Source organism: Panthera uncia, chromosome F2 (genome assembly GCF_023721935.1).
Source record: "Panthera uncia isolate 11264 chromosome F2, Puncia_PCG_1.0, whole genome shotgun sequence".
In the NCBI taxonomy this organism is placed as follows: domain Eukaryota; kingdom Metazoa; phylum Chordata; class Mammalia; order Carnivora; family Felidae; genus Panthera; species Panthera uncia.
Genome location: NC_064812.1, coordinates 25581300 through 25598042, shown reverse-complemented (window position 1 = coordinate 25598042; position 16743 = coordinate 25581300). Strand labels below are relative to the sequence as shown.

The 16743-nt window shown below is 35.6% G+C and overlaps 1 protein-coding gene across 3 annotated transcripts in view; it reads right to left on the bottom strand.

The window, feature by feature from the left end:
* CSMD3 (CUB and Sushi multiple domains 3) overlaps positions 1-16743 on the bottom strand; it is a 1252643-nt gene that overhangs the window by 702098 nt on the left and 533802 nt on the right. For all 3 annotated transcript variants that reach the window (XM_049632997.1, XM_049632998.1, XM_049632999.1), the window contains one exon: positions 11230-11317. In XM_049632997.1, coding sequence (XP_049488954.1) covers positions 11230-11317 — 88 coding nt within the window. The remainder of the gene's footprint in view (positions 1-11229; positions 11318-16743) is intronic.

Below are 16743 nucleotides of genomic sequence, written 5' to 3'. Positions count from 1 at the left end.
CAGATTGAGAGTGAGGGGATGGAGAACTATTTATCATGCCACTGGAAGTCAAAAGAAAGCTGGAGTAGCCATACTTATATCAGACACACTAGACTTTAAATTAAAGGCTGTAACAAGAGATGAAGAAGGGCATTATATAATAATCACAGGGTCTATCCATCAGGAAGAGCTAACAATTATAAATGTCTATGCGCCAAATACGGGAGCCCCCAAATATATAAAACAATTACTCACAAACATAAGCAACCTTATGGATAAGAATGTGGTATTTGCAGGGGACTTTAACACTCCACTTACAGAAATGGATAGATCATCTAGACACACAGTCAATAAAGAAACAAGGGCCCTGCTCTGTGCTGACAGCTCAGAGCCTGGAGCCTGTTTCAGATTCTGTGTCTCTCTCTGTCTGACTCTCCCCTGTTCATGCTCTCTCTCTCCCTGTCTCAAAAATAAACACAACGTTAAAAAAAAAAATTAAAAAAAAAAAAAAAAAAAGAAACAAGGGCCCTGAATGATACATTGGGTCAGATGGACTTGACAGATATGTTTAGAACTCTCCATCCCAAAGCAACAGAATATACTTTCTTCTCAAGTGCACATGGAACATTCTCCAAGATAGATCACATACTGGGTCACAAAACAGCCCTTCATAAGTATACAAGAATTGAGATCATACCATGCATACTTTCAGACCACAATGCTATGAAGCTTGAAATCAACCACAGGAAACAGTCTGGAAAACCTCCAAAAGCATGGAGGTTAAAGAACACCCTACTAAAGAATGAATGGGTCAACCAGGCAATTAGAGAAGAAATTTAAAAATATATGGAAACAAATGAAAATGAAAATACAACAATCCAAACGCTTTGGGATGCAGCGAAGGCAGTCCTGAGAGAAAAATACATTGCAATCCAGGCCTATCTCCAGAAACAAGAAAAATCCCAAATACAAAATCTAACAGCACACCTAAAGGAAATAGAAGCAGAACAGCAAAGACAGCCTAAATCCAGCAGAAGAAGAGAAATAATACAGATCAGAGCAGAAATAAACAATATAGAATCTAAGAAAAATGTAGAGCAGATCAACGAAACCAAGAGTTGGTTTTTTGAAAAAATAAACAATTTGATAAACCTCTAGCCAGGCTTCTCAAAAAGAAAAGGGAGATGACCCAAATAGATAAAATCATGAATGAAAATGGAATTATTACAACCAATCCCTCAGAGATACAAGGAATTATCAGGGAATACTATGAAAAATTTATGCCATCAAACTGGACAACCTGGAAGAATTAGACAAATTCCTAAAACCCACACGCTTCCAAAACTCAATCAGAGGAAATACAAAGCTTGACCAGACCCATAACCAGCAAAGAAATTCAATCAATCATCAAAAATATCCCAACAAATAAGAGTCCAGGACCAGATGGCTTCCCAGGGGAGTTCTACCAGACGTTTAAAGCAGAGAGAATACCTATCCTTCTCAAGCTATTCCAAAAAAATAGAAAGGGAAGGCAAACTTCCAGACTCATTCTATGAAGCCAGTATTACTTTGATTCCTAAAGCAGACAGAGACCCAGTAAAAAAAGAGAACTACAGGCCAATATCCCTGATGAATATGGATGCAAAAATTCTCAATAAGATACTAGCAAATCGAATTCAACAGCATATAAAAAGAATTATTCACCATGATCAAGTGGGATTCATTCCTGGGATGTAGGGCTGGTTCAACATTCGCAAATCAATCAACGTGATACATCACATTAATAAAAGAAAAGATAACCATATGATCCTGTCAATCGATGCAGAAAAGGCCTTTGACAGAATTCAGCCACCTTTCTTAATAAAAACCCTCAAGAAAGTCGGGACAGAAGGAACATACTTAAACATCATAAAAGCCATTTATGAAAAGCCCACAGCTTACATTATCCTCAACGGGGAAAAACTGAGAGCTTTTTCCCTGAGATCAGGAACACGACAGGGATGTCCACTCTCACCGCTGTTGTTTAACATAGTGTTGGAAGTTGTAGCATCAGCAATCAGACAACAAAAGGAAATCAAAGGCATCAAAGATGAAGTTAAGCTTTCACTTTTTGCAGATGACATGATATTATACATGGAAAATCTGATAGACTCCACCAGAAGTCTGCTAGAACTGATACATGAATTTAGCAAAGTTGCAGGATACAAAATCAATGTACAGAAATCAGTTGCATTCTTATACACTAATAATGAAGCAACAGAAAGACAAATAAAGAAACTGATCCCATTCACAATTGCACCAAGAAGCATCAAATACCTAGGAATAAATCTAACCAAAGATGTAAAAGATCTGTATGCTGAAAACTATAGAAGGCTTATGAAAGAAATTGAAGAAGATATAAAGAAATGGAAAAACATTCCATGCTGATGGATTGGAAGAATAAATATTGTCAAAATGTCAATACTACCCAAAGCTATCTACACATTCAACGCAATCCCAATCAAAATTGCACCAGCATTCTTCTCAAAACTAGAACAAGCAATCCTAAAATTCATATGGAACCACAAAAGGCCCTGAATAGCCAAAGTAATTTTGAAGAAGAAGACCAAAGCAGGAGGCATCACAATCCCAGACTTTAGCCTCTACTACAAAGCTGTCATCATCAAGACAGCATGGTATTGGCACAAAAACAGACACATAGACCAAGGGAATAGAATAGAAACCCCAGAACTAGACCCACAAACGTATGGCCAACTAATCTTTGACAAAGCAGGAAAGAACATCCAATGGAAAAAAGACAGTCTCTTTAACAAATGGTGCTGGGAGAACTGGACAGCAACATGCAGAAGGATGAAACTAGACCACTTTCTTACACCATTCACAAAAACAAACTCAAAATGGATAAAGGACCTGAATGTGAGACAGGAAACCATCCAAACCCTAGAGGGGAAAGCAGGAAAAGACTTCTCTGACCTCAGCCACAGCAATTTCTTACTTGATGCATCCCCAAAGGCAAGGGAATTAAAAGCAAACATGAACTACTGGGACCTTATGAAGATAAAAAGCTTCTGCACAGCAAAGGAAACAACCAACAAAACTAAAAGGCAACCAATGGAATGGGAAAAGATATTTGCAAATGACATATCGGACAAAGGACTAGGATCCAAAATCTATAAAGAGCTCACCAAACTCCACACCCGAAAAACAAATAACCCAGTGAAGAAATGGGCAGAAAACATGAATAGACACTTCTCTAAAGAAGACATCCGGATGGCCAACAAGCACATGAAAAGATGCTCAACGTCGCTCCTTATCAGGGAAATACAAATCAAAACCACACTCAGATATCACCTCACACCAGTCAGAGTGGCGAAAATGAACAAATGAGGAGACTATAGATGCTGGAGAGGATGTGGAGAAACGGGAACCCTCTTGCACTGTTGGTGGGAATGCAAATTGGTGTAGCCACTCTGGAAAACAGTGTGGAGTTTCCTCAAAAAATTAAAAACAGACCTACCCTACGAAATATGGCCCTTTGTAGCAACGTGGATGGAACTGGAGAGTGTGATGCCAAGTGAAATTAGCCATACAGAGAAAGACAGATACCATATGTTTTCACTCTTATGTGGATCCTGAGAAACTTAACAGAAACCCATGGGGGAGGGGAAGAAAAAAAAAAGAGGTTAGAGTGGAAGAGAGCCAAAGCATAAGAGACTCTTAAAAACTAGAACAAACTGAGGGTTGATGGGGGGTGGGAGGGAGGGCAGGGTGGGTGATGGGTATTGAGGAGGGTACTTTTGGTATGAGCACTGGGTGTTGTATGGAAACCAATTTGACAATAAACTTCATATATTGAAAAACACACACACACAAAAAAAAAAAAAAAAAAAAAAAAAACAAGAAAAAAAAAGAAAAATGTATGTAGGCCAAAGAATTTTACATGCTTTTAAACTGTCCATCTGCAAAATTACTTAAAGCTACTTATATACGTCATCAAATCAATTTTTTTGGTGTTCAACGCAATAAAAATAACACTCATAATTTTTAAAAGTGAAAAAAAAAGAAAACAACAAACCTAAAGGCTGGCTAAGTGACCACTTCACATCTTGCAAACTGAAGAAATCCACATCAACGAGGGTAGGAGAAGCTGGGATAAAATGAATCCTACCCTTGGTGCAGTGACCCAAAACCAGGAAGAAACTCAAAACTTAGAGCTTCTCTCTGAGGATCAAAGAATTTGAACCTCACATCAGATATCCCAACTTTTAAGGTATGGACTTGAGAGATGAGCCCTTCCAAAATGTCTAACTTTGAGAACCAATGGGGCCCACATCCTGAGACCTACAAGATGACAGCAATCTGAGAGGGAGGTTAAAGGTCTCAAGTGCTCAGATTCACCTGCCCCAAGTCCCAGTTCAGAGGCAGCCACTGGTGACCAGTGTAAAAGTGAAAAAGGCTCACCTGCTTTATTAAAGTGTTGGCCTGAGGGGCAGGCATCTAATTTAACACACATACCTAGAAGTTTGTTGGAATACTCTCCTAGATGGAGACTGGCGGGTGCCATCTTCACACTCTCCTTTTGCTGTGCTCCAGAACACTAATATTTCCCATAAGGGAGCTCTCACAAGCATATGGCACCCTGACCTTTGTGGTTATAATTAGGGGACATTTCTTATTTGCCTGGCTCTGAAGTCTAAGGGAGCTTACCCTTAGCCCCATCTGTTCCCATGAGACTGTAGCAATTGGTGCCAGGCAGAAAGAAATTTATACCCCTGTATGACACCCCTATATTGTGCACATCTCTACATTGCCTGGCTCTGGTGGCCAGTGGGACTTAACACTTGTGGGTCCCACAGGACTATAAGCAATGGAGAAAGGGTTTATAACAGCTACCACCCCCAAGGCAAAGCAAGAGAGAATAGAACTAGGTCTTTCTGTTAAAGAGGCCCTGAGTTGTATGTTTGGGGTCTGGGTTTTAGGGGCTACTACCCAAGGTACACTCCTTGATTGTCTGGCTCTAGTGGCTGGGGGTTTCATTACTGGGTCCACAGGACTGTGGCAATCGGAAAGATGTTTCTTGGCAGGTTACCACCCCTAGTATGCTGCACAAATGGTGGACTGAACCACGCCCTCTAGTCTTTCTGTAAAGGAGGACTCTCTACTTTTTCTTGAGCTATGGCTTGAGGGGAGGACTTCAGGTGTGGCCCACATCTATTGGCCTATGGAACTGCTCTCAGAGAACACAGGCTGTGGACACTAACAAAGCAAGTATAGAGAAAACATACCTCAACATTATATAAGCTATATATGACAAGCCAGAAGCTACAGTGAAAAGTTGAAAGTGTTTCCACTAAGATCAGGAATAAGACAAGGATGCCCACTCTTGCCACATTTATTCAACATAGTATTGGAAGCCCTAGCCAGAGCAATTAGGAAAAAAAAAAAAAGGCACTGAATTAGAAAGGAAGAAGTAAATCTGTCACTATTTGCAGATGACATGAAATCTTATATAGAGAAACTCAAACACTCTATTAACCAACTGTTAGACTAACAAACATACTCAGTAAATTTTCAGGATACACTAATAACTATCAGAATGAAAAAATAACAGTAACAATAAGCAATTTCATTTACAATGGCATCAAAAAAAAAAATAGCGAGAAACAAATTTAATCAAGGATGTGAAAGACCTGTATGTTGAAAACTATAAGACAAGGATGAAAGAAAATAATGACTCCAGAACTACCCCCATTATTCTTCTGCTTTATGTAATTTGATGATCCAGAGCTATTACCTGTCTGAAGTGTGTCTATTCAACTTTCATGCTATTCCAAATTTTTTTCTAGGTCTGTCACGCCAAGAAATCACTCGTATCTATAATCTTCTTGCTGCCAAATTTAACAGTCTTCTGCCTCTCACTCTCAGTTTTTCAACCACATTGACCACTCCTCAACCTCTTTTCAAGAACCTCCTTCTCTTGTTTCCCTCCTATTCCTCTCACCACTCATGAGTATGATTTGATGGCTCCTTGTGTTCCATCATATCATCAAATAGCATTGATCTTTGGGACTATGTCATAGATGGTCTAATCTTTTTATAGAGTCTAAGTGATGCAATCTACTCATGTTGCTTTAATATTATTTATAGTACCTACATGCTGATGGTTCCCAGCTATCTCTGAATTTCAATTACATTCAACTACAAATGTAATATATCCATGTGGAAATCTCTTAAGTCATGTAAATTTTAAAATCTCAAAACTGAACTCTTCATTTTTCCTCCTCAAACCTCTGGACTTCTACACTTAATTAAATATTATCATTTAGTCCATTCTCATGATATTCAATCCCACCAAGTTAGGAATCACCTTTTATTTTTTCTTGCTTTCCACATCAAATTATCATTGGATACTGAAAATTATATCTTTAAAGGCTATCTTGAATCTTTCTAGTTCAGTATATCGCCATAATCCAAGTCTCCACCATCTTACACCCAAACTACTTTAGTCATCTTCCAGTTAAAATTTCTGTTTTCTTCTATCCACCTATCTAAAATATAAGGGATGATATACTGAAAATATAAATAAGATCAGGTCTCTCTTACACTTCTTTGTATCTTCTTACTATATATAGGTGACTTAAAGTAGCCCAGGAGTGACCATGTTGAACCAGAGAGACCTTGATCAGCCTAATGGGAATAGTTATTAATAGATTTCAGTAGATATTTCCATGAAGGTACATTATATCAGTCATTGGATCTACTAAGGAAGTGCAAAAATCTTTGTGAGTGTACATGTGTGTAATCTCCTGACTTTTAAATGCTGCTCTGGAAAACAGTGTGGAGGTTCCACAAAAAATTGAAAATAGTTCTACCCTATGACCCAGCAATAGCACTGCTAGGAATTTACCCAAGGGATACAGCAGTGCTGATGCATAGGGGAACTTGTACCCCAATGTTTACAGTAGTACTTTCAACAATAGCCAAATTATGGCAAGAGCCTAAATGTCCATCAACTGATGAATGGATAAAGAAATTGTGGTTTATATACACAATGGAGTACTACATGGCAATGAGAAAGAATGAGATATGGCCTTTTGTAGCAACGTGGAGGAAACTGGAGAGTGTTATGCTAAGTGAAATAAGTCATACAGAGAAAGACAGATACCATATGGTTTCACTCTTATGTGGATCCTGAGAAACTTAACAGAAGACCATGGGGGAGGGGAAGGAAAAAAAAAAGGTTAGAGAGGGAGGGAGCCAAAACATAAGAAACTCTTAAAAACTGAGAACAAACTGAGGGTTGATGGGGGGTGGGAGGGAGGAGATGGTGGGTGATGAGTATTGAGGAGGGCACCTGTTGGGATGAGCACTGGGTGTTGTATGGAAACCAATTTGACAATAAATTTCATATTAAAAATAAATAAATAAAATGTACTCTAGAGGTTACCACACACAAAAATAAATGAATGTTGGTTCCCATTTTTTAAAAACAATGTGAGCTTAAAACAAAACGTATCTTAAGTCCACATTAGGCTGAATGGCTGCCAATTTGCTTTCTCTGTGGGAGAGATCTGGTTTTTCCTTATCTCCTCAGCTTCATTCTATGCTTTTCTCCCATTTACATTTGATAATTTAGACTCACTCATCTTTATTTTCCTGGAATAGCTTGTCCTCAATGTGAGTCTTCCTTACTTATAGTCTAGATGCATAAAATTCTGGTATCAATGAGTAGAACCTTCTTAAAATGGGTGCATTCCCACCCTGACACTTTTACTCTCTCTTACAGATGCTTTGTTTTTGTTTTGTTCTGTTTTTTATGATTTCACAACATTTTTTTCTAAATTTGTGATGACAACTGCATGTGCCATTTAATTGCTTATTGTCTTTTCTGCCATTAAATTCTAGGAACTATGGAGGGCATCTACTATGTCTGCTTTTGTGTGTTTTATTTGTTCCTAGTACAAGACCAGACCTATAATAAGCAAATAACATACATAGATAATGAATATATAAATGTTCACTGGACTTCTTTTTCTCTATGTATCACATTCTAATCATCCTGCAAGACCAAACTCAATGTTAACTTCTTATGACCCTTATCTCCTAGCCTCCAAAAATGTCATACCTCCTCTGTGTGTCCTTAACACTTTACACATTCTTTTTTTTTTTTAATTTAAATCCAAGTTAGTTAACATATAGTATAATAATGATTCCAGGAATAGAATTTAGTGATTCATCAGTAACATATAACACCTAGTGCTCATCCCAACAAGTGCCCTCTTTAATGCCCATCACCCATTTAGCCCATCCCACCACCCAACACCCCACCAGCCACCCTCAGTTTGTTCTCTGTATTTAAGAGTCTCTCATGTTTTGTTTCCCTCTCTGTTTTTTTTTTAATCTTACTTTTGCTTCATTTCCCCTATCTTCGTCTACCATGTTTCTTAAATTCCACGTGAGTGAAATCATATATTTGTCTTTCCCTGACTATTTCATTTAGTGTAATACCCTCTAGTTCCAGCCACCACACATTCTTAAATTATAATGATTATACTATATTTTAGTCTGACTGTGGGCCTCTTGATGCCTAACATCTATCATGGTGCTTAAAATATGATTACAGAGTAATCTTATAACTGTAATCCTCTACACTTGAAGGTAATTTAAATCACTATATTAGTCTATTTCCAATAAAACCAGAAATTTTTGCAAAAAGTGGGACCAAGTAAATATTCATATTAATAATTATTCTGCAAATCATATCATACTATAATAGTCACTAGCATTAATTGAATACTTATTCTTTTAAAAACTTTTAATGTTTATTTATTTTTGAGAGAGAGAGACACACACAGAGTGTGAGCAGCATGGGGCAGAGAAAGAGAGACACACACAATCCAAAGCAGGCTCCAGGCTCTGAGCTGTCAGCACAGAGCCCTACGCGGGTCTCGAACTCAACAAACTGAGATCATTACCTGAGCCAAAGTCAGCCACTTAACTGACTGAGCCACCCAGTCACCCCTGAATACTTATTTTTCTAAATGTTTGTTTATTTATTTTGAGAGAGAGAGAGAGAGCACGCAGGGGAGGGGCAGAGAGAGGAGGAGAAAGAGAATCCCAAGCAGGCTCCACACTCAGTGTAGAGTCGTACAAGGGTCTCCAACTCAAGACTGTGAGATCATGACCTAAGCCTAAAACAAGAGTCAGACACAAACAACTCAGCTACCCAAGTGTCCCAATTGAATACTTATTTTGTCTCAAGCTGCATAATTACTACATGCATAAATCCTCTCATGTAATTTCCTCAACCAATGAAATAAGTACTATTCTCATTTTTAGATTTTTGGAAATAAGCTCTTAGAGAACACAAGTAGTTTATGGCAAGAATGGAATTCAAATGAAGTTAGTTTGACTTCAAAGCCTAAAGTAATATATGGACTAAATGGTCAGACTCTGGAATCAGGAAATAATAAGTTCAAATTTCAGTTCCACAAATTATCTGCTGTGTAAACAGGGCTTTAGTTTTCTCATTTGTAAAGTGGGGATAAAATAATAAATACCATATAAGATTTTATAATAAATAAAGAAGACATGTAAAAACAGAAAGTTGCTTATCATTTTGTAGTCTATAAAATATCACTTTTAATTATTGAGGCTGAGAAATTCAGTTGATTTTTAATAAAATCAATTTATTAAGATTAGAGTTTGACTAGATCTCAGATCTTTTAAATTTCTCTCATGTTTTTCTTCAAACATTATCATTTATATTAATTATGGGGCTGAGTAAATTAAGTTCTGTATTTCTTTTAGAAAATTACAATTGTATTAATGTGAAATCATATATTATCTTTTCTTCTACATGTATAGCAAAATGTAATTTTAAGTCATCTTGAAAGATCCACAGGGACAAAATTTCCATAAATCTCTATTCTAAGAATGATCTCCCCTACAACCTCCTGCAGAGATATTCTTTAGAGTATCATTTGTCCTTTATACAAATAATATACAGAAGTGTGTGTGGTAGGTATAATTATGGTCATTACCAATATTTTTTTACTAAATATAATTTATTGTCAAATCAGCTAACATACAGTATATACAGTGTAGTCTTGTATATACTGAGTATACTGTATATACTGTATGTTAGCTGATTTGACAATAAATTATTTTGGGGAGTAGATTCCCATGTTTCATCACTTACATACAACACCCAGGGCTCAACCCAACAAGTGCCCTCCTCAATGCCCGTTACCCATTCTTTTCACCCCCCAAGCCCCCTCAACTCTACGTTTGTTCTAAGTTTCTTACGGTTTGCCTCCCTCTATGTTTGAAACTATTTTTTTCTCCTTCCTTTCCCCCATATGTCTCATGGATATTTTGTAAAAATAAGTATTTGTGAATGTTAGTTAAATTATCATTTAATGTTTTACAGGATTTTTGGTATCTTTTATTTATAAAATGCTACAGTCAGAGGACTACTAAAATTTCAAGATTTTTAAAAAATATTATTTGATAGTTATGCAAATTAATGTCTACCACAGTATACTACTTTCATTCTCTTGGTTGTTAGTAACTTAATTTTGAATTAGTAAAATAAATACTAATTTTAAGACGGAGATAAAACATATTCATTTATGTATACTTCTGAAAAATACTTATGTTTATAGAATATTTGCAGGAAGATTTCATAGACAGTACCTCATTTTTTTTTATGTTTATTTTTGAGAAAGAAGTAGAAAGAGTGTGCTACAGTGGGGAGGAAAACAGAGAGAGAAGAGGACAGAGGACTCAGAGTGGTCTCTGCACTGACAGCAGCGAGCCCATTGTGAGGCTTGAACTCACAAACCACGACAGCCTGGCAATACCTCATCTGAAACTCACCAGTATATGTGGTAAGTTCAATTTACATGTTACAGAACAGGAAACTCAGGCAGACAGAATTCAATGACTTACTCAAGATCAGACAGCCATTAAGCAGAATTTGAATTCTAACTCATGTCTTTCAAATCCAAAGCCCATGATTGTTCACTTACTACATGACAAGAAATTAACTGTTTAACTCCAGGAAAGTACCCTAATAAAGTTGGTGTGTAATTAGACACTTTAAAGTAATGGAATATTAATAGTAACAAATAAGATCCAGCTACCATTGTTTTCAATCACCCAGTCTTCAACTCCATAGTATTATTCTTTAATTTTAAATTAAACAAACTTCAACAAAATAATGAAATAAATAACATAAAATATTACCTAAAATCTGATCCAACTCTCTTCCCATTTTCTGGTTCTCCTGGATCTGGGCATAAATTGGAAGCTGTTTTGATACCTCCCTCATTTACTGTAACAACAGAAGAAAACAAAAGAATCAAAACACTTATGAATAGAAAATCAAGAAAAATGTTAATTGAAAAATTTACATAAAACATATTATTTTTTAAATATCACTGTAGTTTAAATATATAAAGGTGAAATATAAATTTATAACCTAGTAATAAAGACAAAGCATTTTTTCTCTTAGTGGACCTATAAGTTTTATGTTCAACTTCAATGGCATACTATTCTGAATAGTAACACATTAATAGTTAACACTTTATTTTTAATTACTATCAAATTGTGAAGTCTCTGGGAATTCATTCCCAGGGTGTTAGTGCCAGAGTTTCCACTAATTATTGGCAGCAAAGAAGTCACTAACACTTATAATTGTGTCATTTGGGTACCTACTATTTTTAAGTTGCAATAGGAAAATAAGACCCTATGGGAAAAGTTGAAGATTATTAGCACTTCTTATCTGATATATACCAAAGCAGTGTGTCCTGCCAATGTTAAAGTAAAACTGTGGTTCTAATTACCAGGCATGTCCCTAAATTATGACATACTGCTGAAAACCAAATAATGGCTTTACCCTCTAGCCATTTACATGATTATGTTTCACTAGCCATCATACACATTCTCAGCACTTTATCCAGAACACTCAATTATTGAAAGATTTCTTAATATTTTCAATGAGTGTGATCACAAGGGGTAACCAAATCCCCAAGACAGATATTTTAATGCAAACGAGTTTTAAACCTGATAGTTTTGAAATATGCGAGTGATATTGTTTCATAAATTCAATCTTGTAATGAACTAGAGAATAACTGCTAATTTGTTCTTTATCAACTTCTCTGCATTTTGAGGAAAGAATAGGACCTGAGTGGAGATTCCACAGGAAAAAAAAAAAAAAAAAGCAAAATTTTACAATGGTTCTCGACCTACACTGTGGATCCAAACCACTTGTGGACATTTCTTTAGGGATGAAGATGCTTATTTCTACCTTTAGATATTCTAACACAATTACTCTAGGGTAGGACCCTGGGCATCAGTTTTTTCCCTGGTTTGGTTTTCAGTAATCCTTAAGGTGATTCTAATGTAAAGTCAATGTTGAGACCTACTGGTCTCTGGCATAATTTAGTTCAGATTGATCAATATGTTCAAACTGATTTATCAGATAACAAGATAACTATCAGGTAATGTCCCAACAGTCATAGCTCTGGTAAAATTGTCATATTCTCAATTAGATAGGAAATTTTCCATTTGTGTCTTTCATTCTGTAAAAATCACTTTCCTAAATATCCCCAGCCAATATCCTTATTGACAACTTTATTACATATTCACTGATCCCTGCAAAATATGTGATAGTTTTACTTTTTTTGGTCTGCTTACTTGCTATTTCATTCCCTTTTATCTCTTTTTTTTTAATCATTCCCTTATTTTTGATCACTCTCTTACTTTAGACGACTCTCTTACTTTCTAGTGGACAAATTCAAAGGCATTGACCATGGTTCTCTATATTTTATATTTCACTCATGGCTTGAAAAAATTACCTCTTTGCTAACGAGTTCCAATACATGGTTTCATCATTTTTTCCCCAAGCTCATTCTTCCTCCTTCAATGATCTCCTAAGTGACTCCACCGAAATATCCAGTTACCTCTTGTGCATGCTCAGATCCAATCTAATCACTGATGCCTTTGTACACTCCATTATCATTCACCTCCAATCCACCTTGAGTACTAGAGGAGGACTAAACTTCCTCAAACACAGTTTTTATTAATGTTCTAATCTCCTATGATTTGAGATTTCTACTATATCAGTTTTATTTCCCACTAGTCACCAAGATGCTTCCATAACTCAATCCAAAGTTTTCTAAATCATTCTGCAATTTTACTAGTTAGCCATGTTCACCCCATGCTTTATTTATATTTTCTCCAAGTCTCCATGTTTTTCCTTTCTTCCTCCTTAGCTATCAAAATTATATCTAGTTTTTAGACTCAGCCCAAGTCCCACTTTTTGCAAAATACAATCCTTAATTTTTCCAGATTATTCTAGTCCTTCAAATTATATAACATCGGAAATTTTATGTTTAGTTTTTAAATGATTTATCGTGTTATAGATTAGTAGTTTCCCATTCCTTAGTCATACATACAAAGAGATTATATACTTGATAAAGATAAGGGGAAAACAATTATTTTAAATACACCCAAAATGCCTAGATAGGTGTTAATAACCTCTGAGTAAATATGCCCTAGTAGTTTAATTAACAACAATATCTGGTGTATTGTTTTCAATGAATCAAGTATTTTCTATTGGAAGCACTCTCTTATCTTAAAATAGCTTTTGAAAAGGTTGGGGTTTATGTTATTTAAATGTGGCTTTTTGACATGGAATAGATATAAAGAAAGGAATGGCATGAACTGGGCTTACCTACTTTATTACAATCCAATGTATAACACAGATTACAAGTTAATTTAGAAGTGATCTATGAATACATTATTAGAAAATAAAATTTTTTTAATTCATTTTTTCCATTTCATCATTACCTCAAAATATAAGCCTGTGTTAATATAAATTTAAATAGTAGCTAATGCTTAACAGGGTACTGTGTCAGGAACTATTCTACATCATTCATCAACTCATTTAATATTCACAACAATCTAAAGGGTAGTTACTATTATTACACACTTCCTACAGGTGAGGAAACTATGGCAGGGAGAGGTTAAAAATGTTTCCAAAGTCATATCTGTTAGTTAGTGCCTTAATCTAGGTTTAAACCTTGGCATATTCATTCAAAAACTTCTATTGTTAAACCCGAAGCCCTCCATCCTGTCCAGAAATCTCACTAAGGCAAAATGGCGTCACTAATTAAATTCAATCCTCTTTACCAAATGTTTTATCTTAAGATGCAGTGCACATACATACTTTTTTACCATTTCACTTAATTAATTCATTTATTTATTTATTTATTTATTTATTCAGTTTATTTGGAAGTATCCTTTAAACCAGTTTTTGATTATCTGCAATAGGGGAAAGACTTTCCAATTTAAAATGTAAAGATAACGGGAGAGCTTCTGCATGATACGTGTATTTAATACTCTTTAAAACATTTAAACTAAAAAATAAAGAACAAAGTGTATAACATCTTATTTCTCTGAAGTATAGATATTTCATAATTGCCCACAGTTAGTTATACCAAGACATTCAAATGTAGTAGTTTTTATTCAAAAGTTGCTTTTTCTACACAATGCTATTTAAGCAATTGGACAGATCTATCCTGTTTACTTCTGTAAATGTGAGCAGTAATTCACAGAATGGTAAAAACAGGAGTGCTCTTTAAGAGTTTAAGTATGGGGCACCTGGGTGGCTCAGTCGGTTGAGCGTCCATCTCTCGATTTCAGCTCAGGTCATGATCTCACGGTTCTTGGGACTGAGCCCCGTGTCAGGCTCTGCACTGAGAGCACTAAGCCTGCTTAGGATTCTCTCTCCCTCTCTCTGTGCCCCTTCCCTGCTCGCACTCTTTCTCTCACTCTCTCTCAAATATAAATAAATAAACATTTTTAAATAGTTTAATTACATGGACAGGGTGTTGCCTCTTGAAAAGAGTATCGCTATAGGGAGTATTCTTTTTTCTCTGAACTTTAAGAATATTTATTATACCTATTATTATTATTATTATTATTAATGCAACATGAGTTGTTTCTCACACACAAAAGTGGACAAAAGAGGAGAGGGCAAGTTTTACAGATTAAAAAAAAAACAAATGGATTTGTAATTTCTTATAATACTGAAGTTATGGGTTTACAGGTTTATATGGGTTTATAAATAGGCTACAGTAGTCTTAATTAATTTACCACAATATTCCATGTTTGAACTTAAAAACATAAACTTAGCCAACATAAAATTATAATAGCCAGCATGTCACGAAATATTCTACATCTTTTACATGTATCAACTCATTTACTCTTCCCTACAATCTTTAGGGTAATTTTTTATAAGCAATTTATTTCTGAGATTCTGATTTTATATCACACAGAATTTACTCCAAAAATAAAAACAAATAGATTCTATATAGAAGTTACCTCTATGTCACCTCACACAGCTGGTTACATTGCCACTTTTCTTAGACTCTTTTTTTTATATTAGATTTTAAAATTTTATTCCACCTTGTAAAATACAGCATTTTAGATCTTGTTCTGAAATCAACCATCATGGACGTTGACAGAATGTTAGTTTATACTACTATATAACCTACAAAGAGTTGACTCTTAACTCATTTAGCTTCCCAATAAAATGTTGGATCCTTGCCAGCTGAGACTATATTTTATTCACTCTTTTACCTTCTTAGTATAGCATGGTGCTACCTTGGAGAAATAGCTCACACAGAATTGTAGAATGAATAAATAACATGAAATGAATGATAGTATGGATTTGAAGATAAAATAAAATAATTATACATTTTGAGAAGCTTAGAGTCTTTTCATAATTGCATCTTAATACTTTAGAAGAACTAGTAGAAAAGTTAGTAACACTACTAGTTAATTAAGTTCAACATTTTAAAATACAAAAACATGTCTTTACCTTTAAAATTAAAAAAAAATCAATTTGTTTTCCATTTGCTGACAAACCTACCCTTTTGGGTGAAAAAACAAGGGAAACAACAAGGGATGGATAGAGGTTTTGGAGTTTGGATATTAATTTGGAATAAGAATCTAAGTTAGCATTCAAACACCCAAATGCTCCCCATGAAAACTACTGCCGTTTTCTGAATCTGTTATTAATTTGTTTCTTAGTTAAATTTTAAAGGCACTACTGTGGGAAGACGTGCTTTGGCAATGTGTATAGATCAGTCCTCCTCGCTTATGCTCACTTCTGGCAGTTCCAGTAATAGAATGGACTGTTTAAAAAAAAAAAAACACACACACACACATACACACAAGCTTTTTTGTTATTTTTTTCATTTGAAAGGTTTATAGGAGATAAAAATTGTCTCCTTTAAAAATTATTTGGCCCATGGGGTGTCTGGGTGGCTCAGTCAGTTAGGCGTCTGACTTCGGCTCAGGTCATGATCTCACAGCTCATGAGTTCGAGCCCTGCGTCGGGTTCTGTGCTGACAGCTCAGAGCCTGAAGCCTGCTTCGGAGTCTGTGTTTCCCTCTCTCTCTTCCCCTCCCCTCCCCTCTCTCAAAAAAAATATTAAAAAAAAAAAAAAAGATGAAACTGATATGCTCCCTTCCCTGAGGTGTTGCTCTTCCAGAGAAGACAGGCAAAGTGACAGATAATTTCAATACTTATATGAATACCTGCTTCTCATTCTGTGTCTCCCTCTCTCTCTGCTCCTCCCCTGCTTGCGCTCTGCCTTTCTCTGTCTCTCAAAAATGAATAAATGTAAAAAAAATTTTTTTTAATTATTTAGCCCTGTGTTGAATAAATGATATCAGAGAGATGAAGACC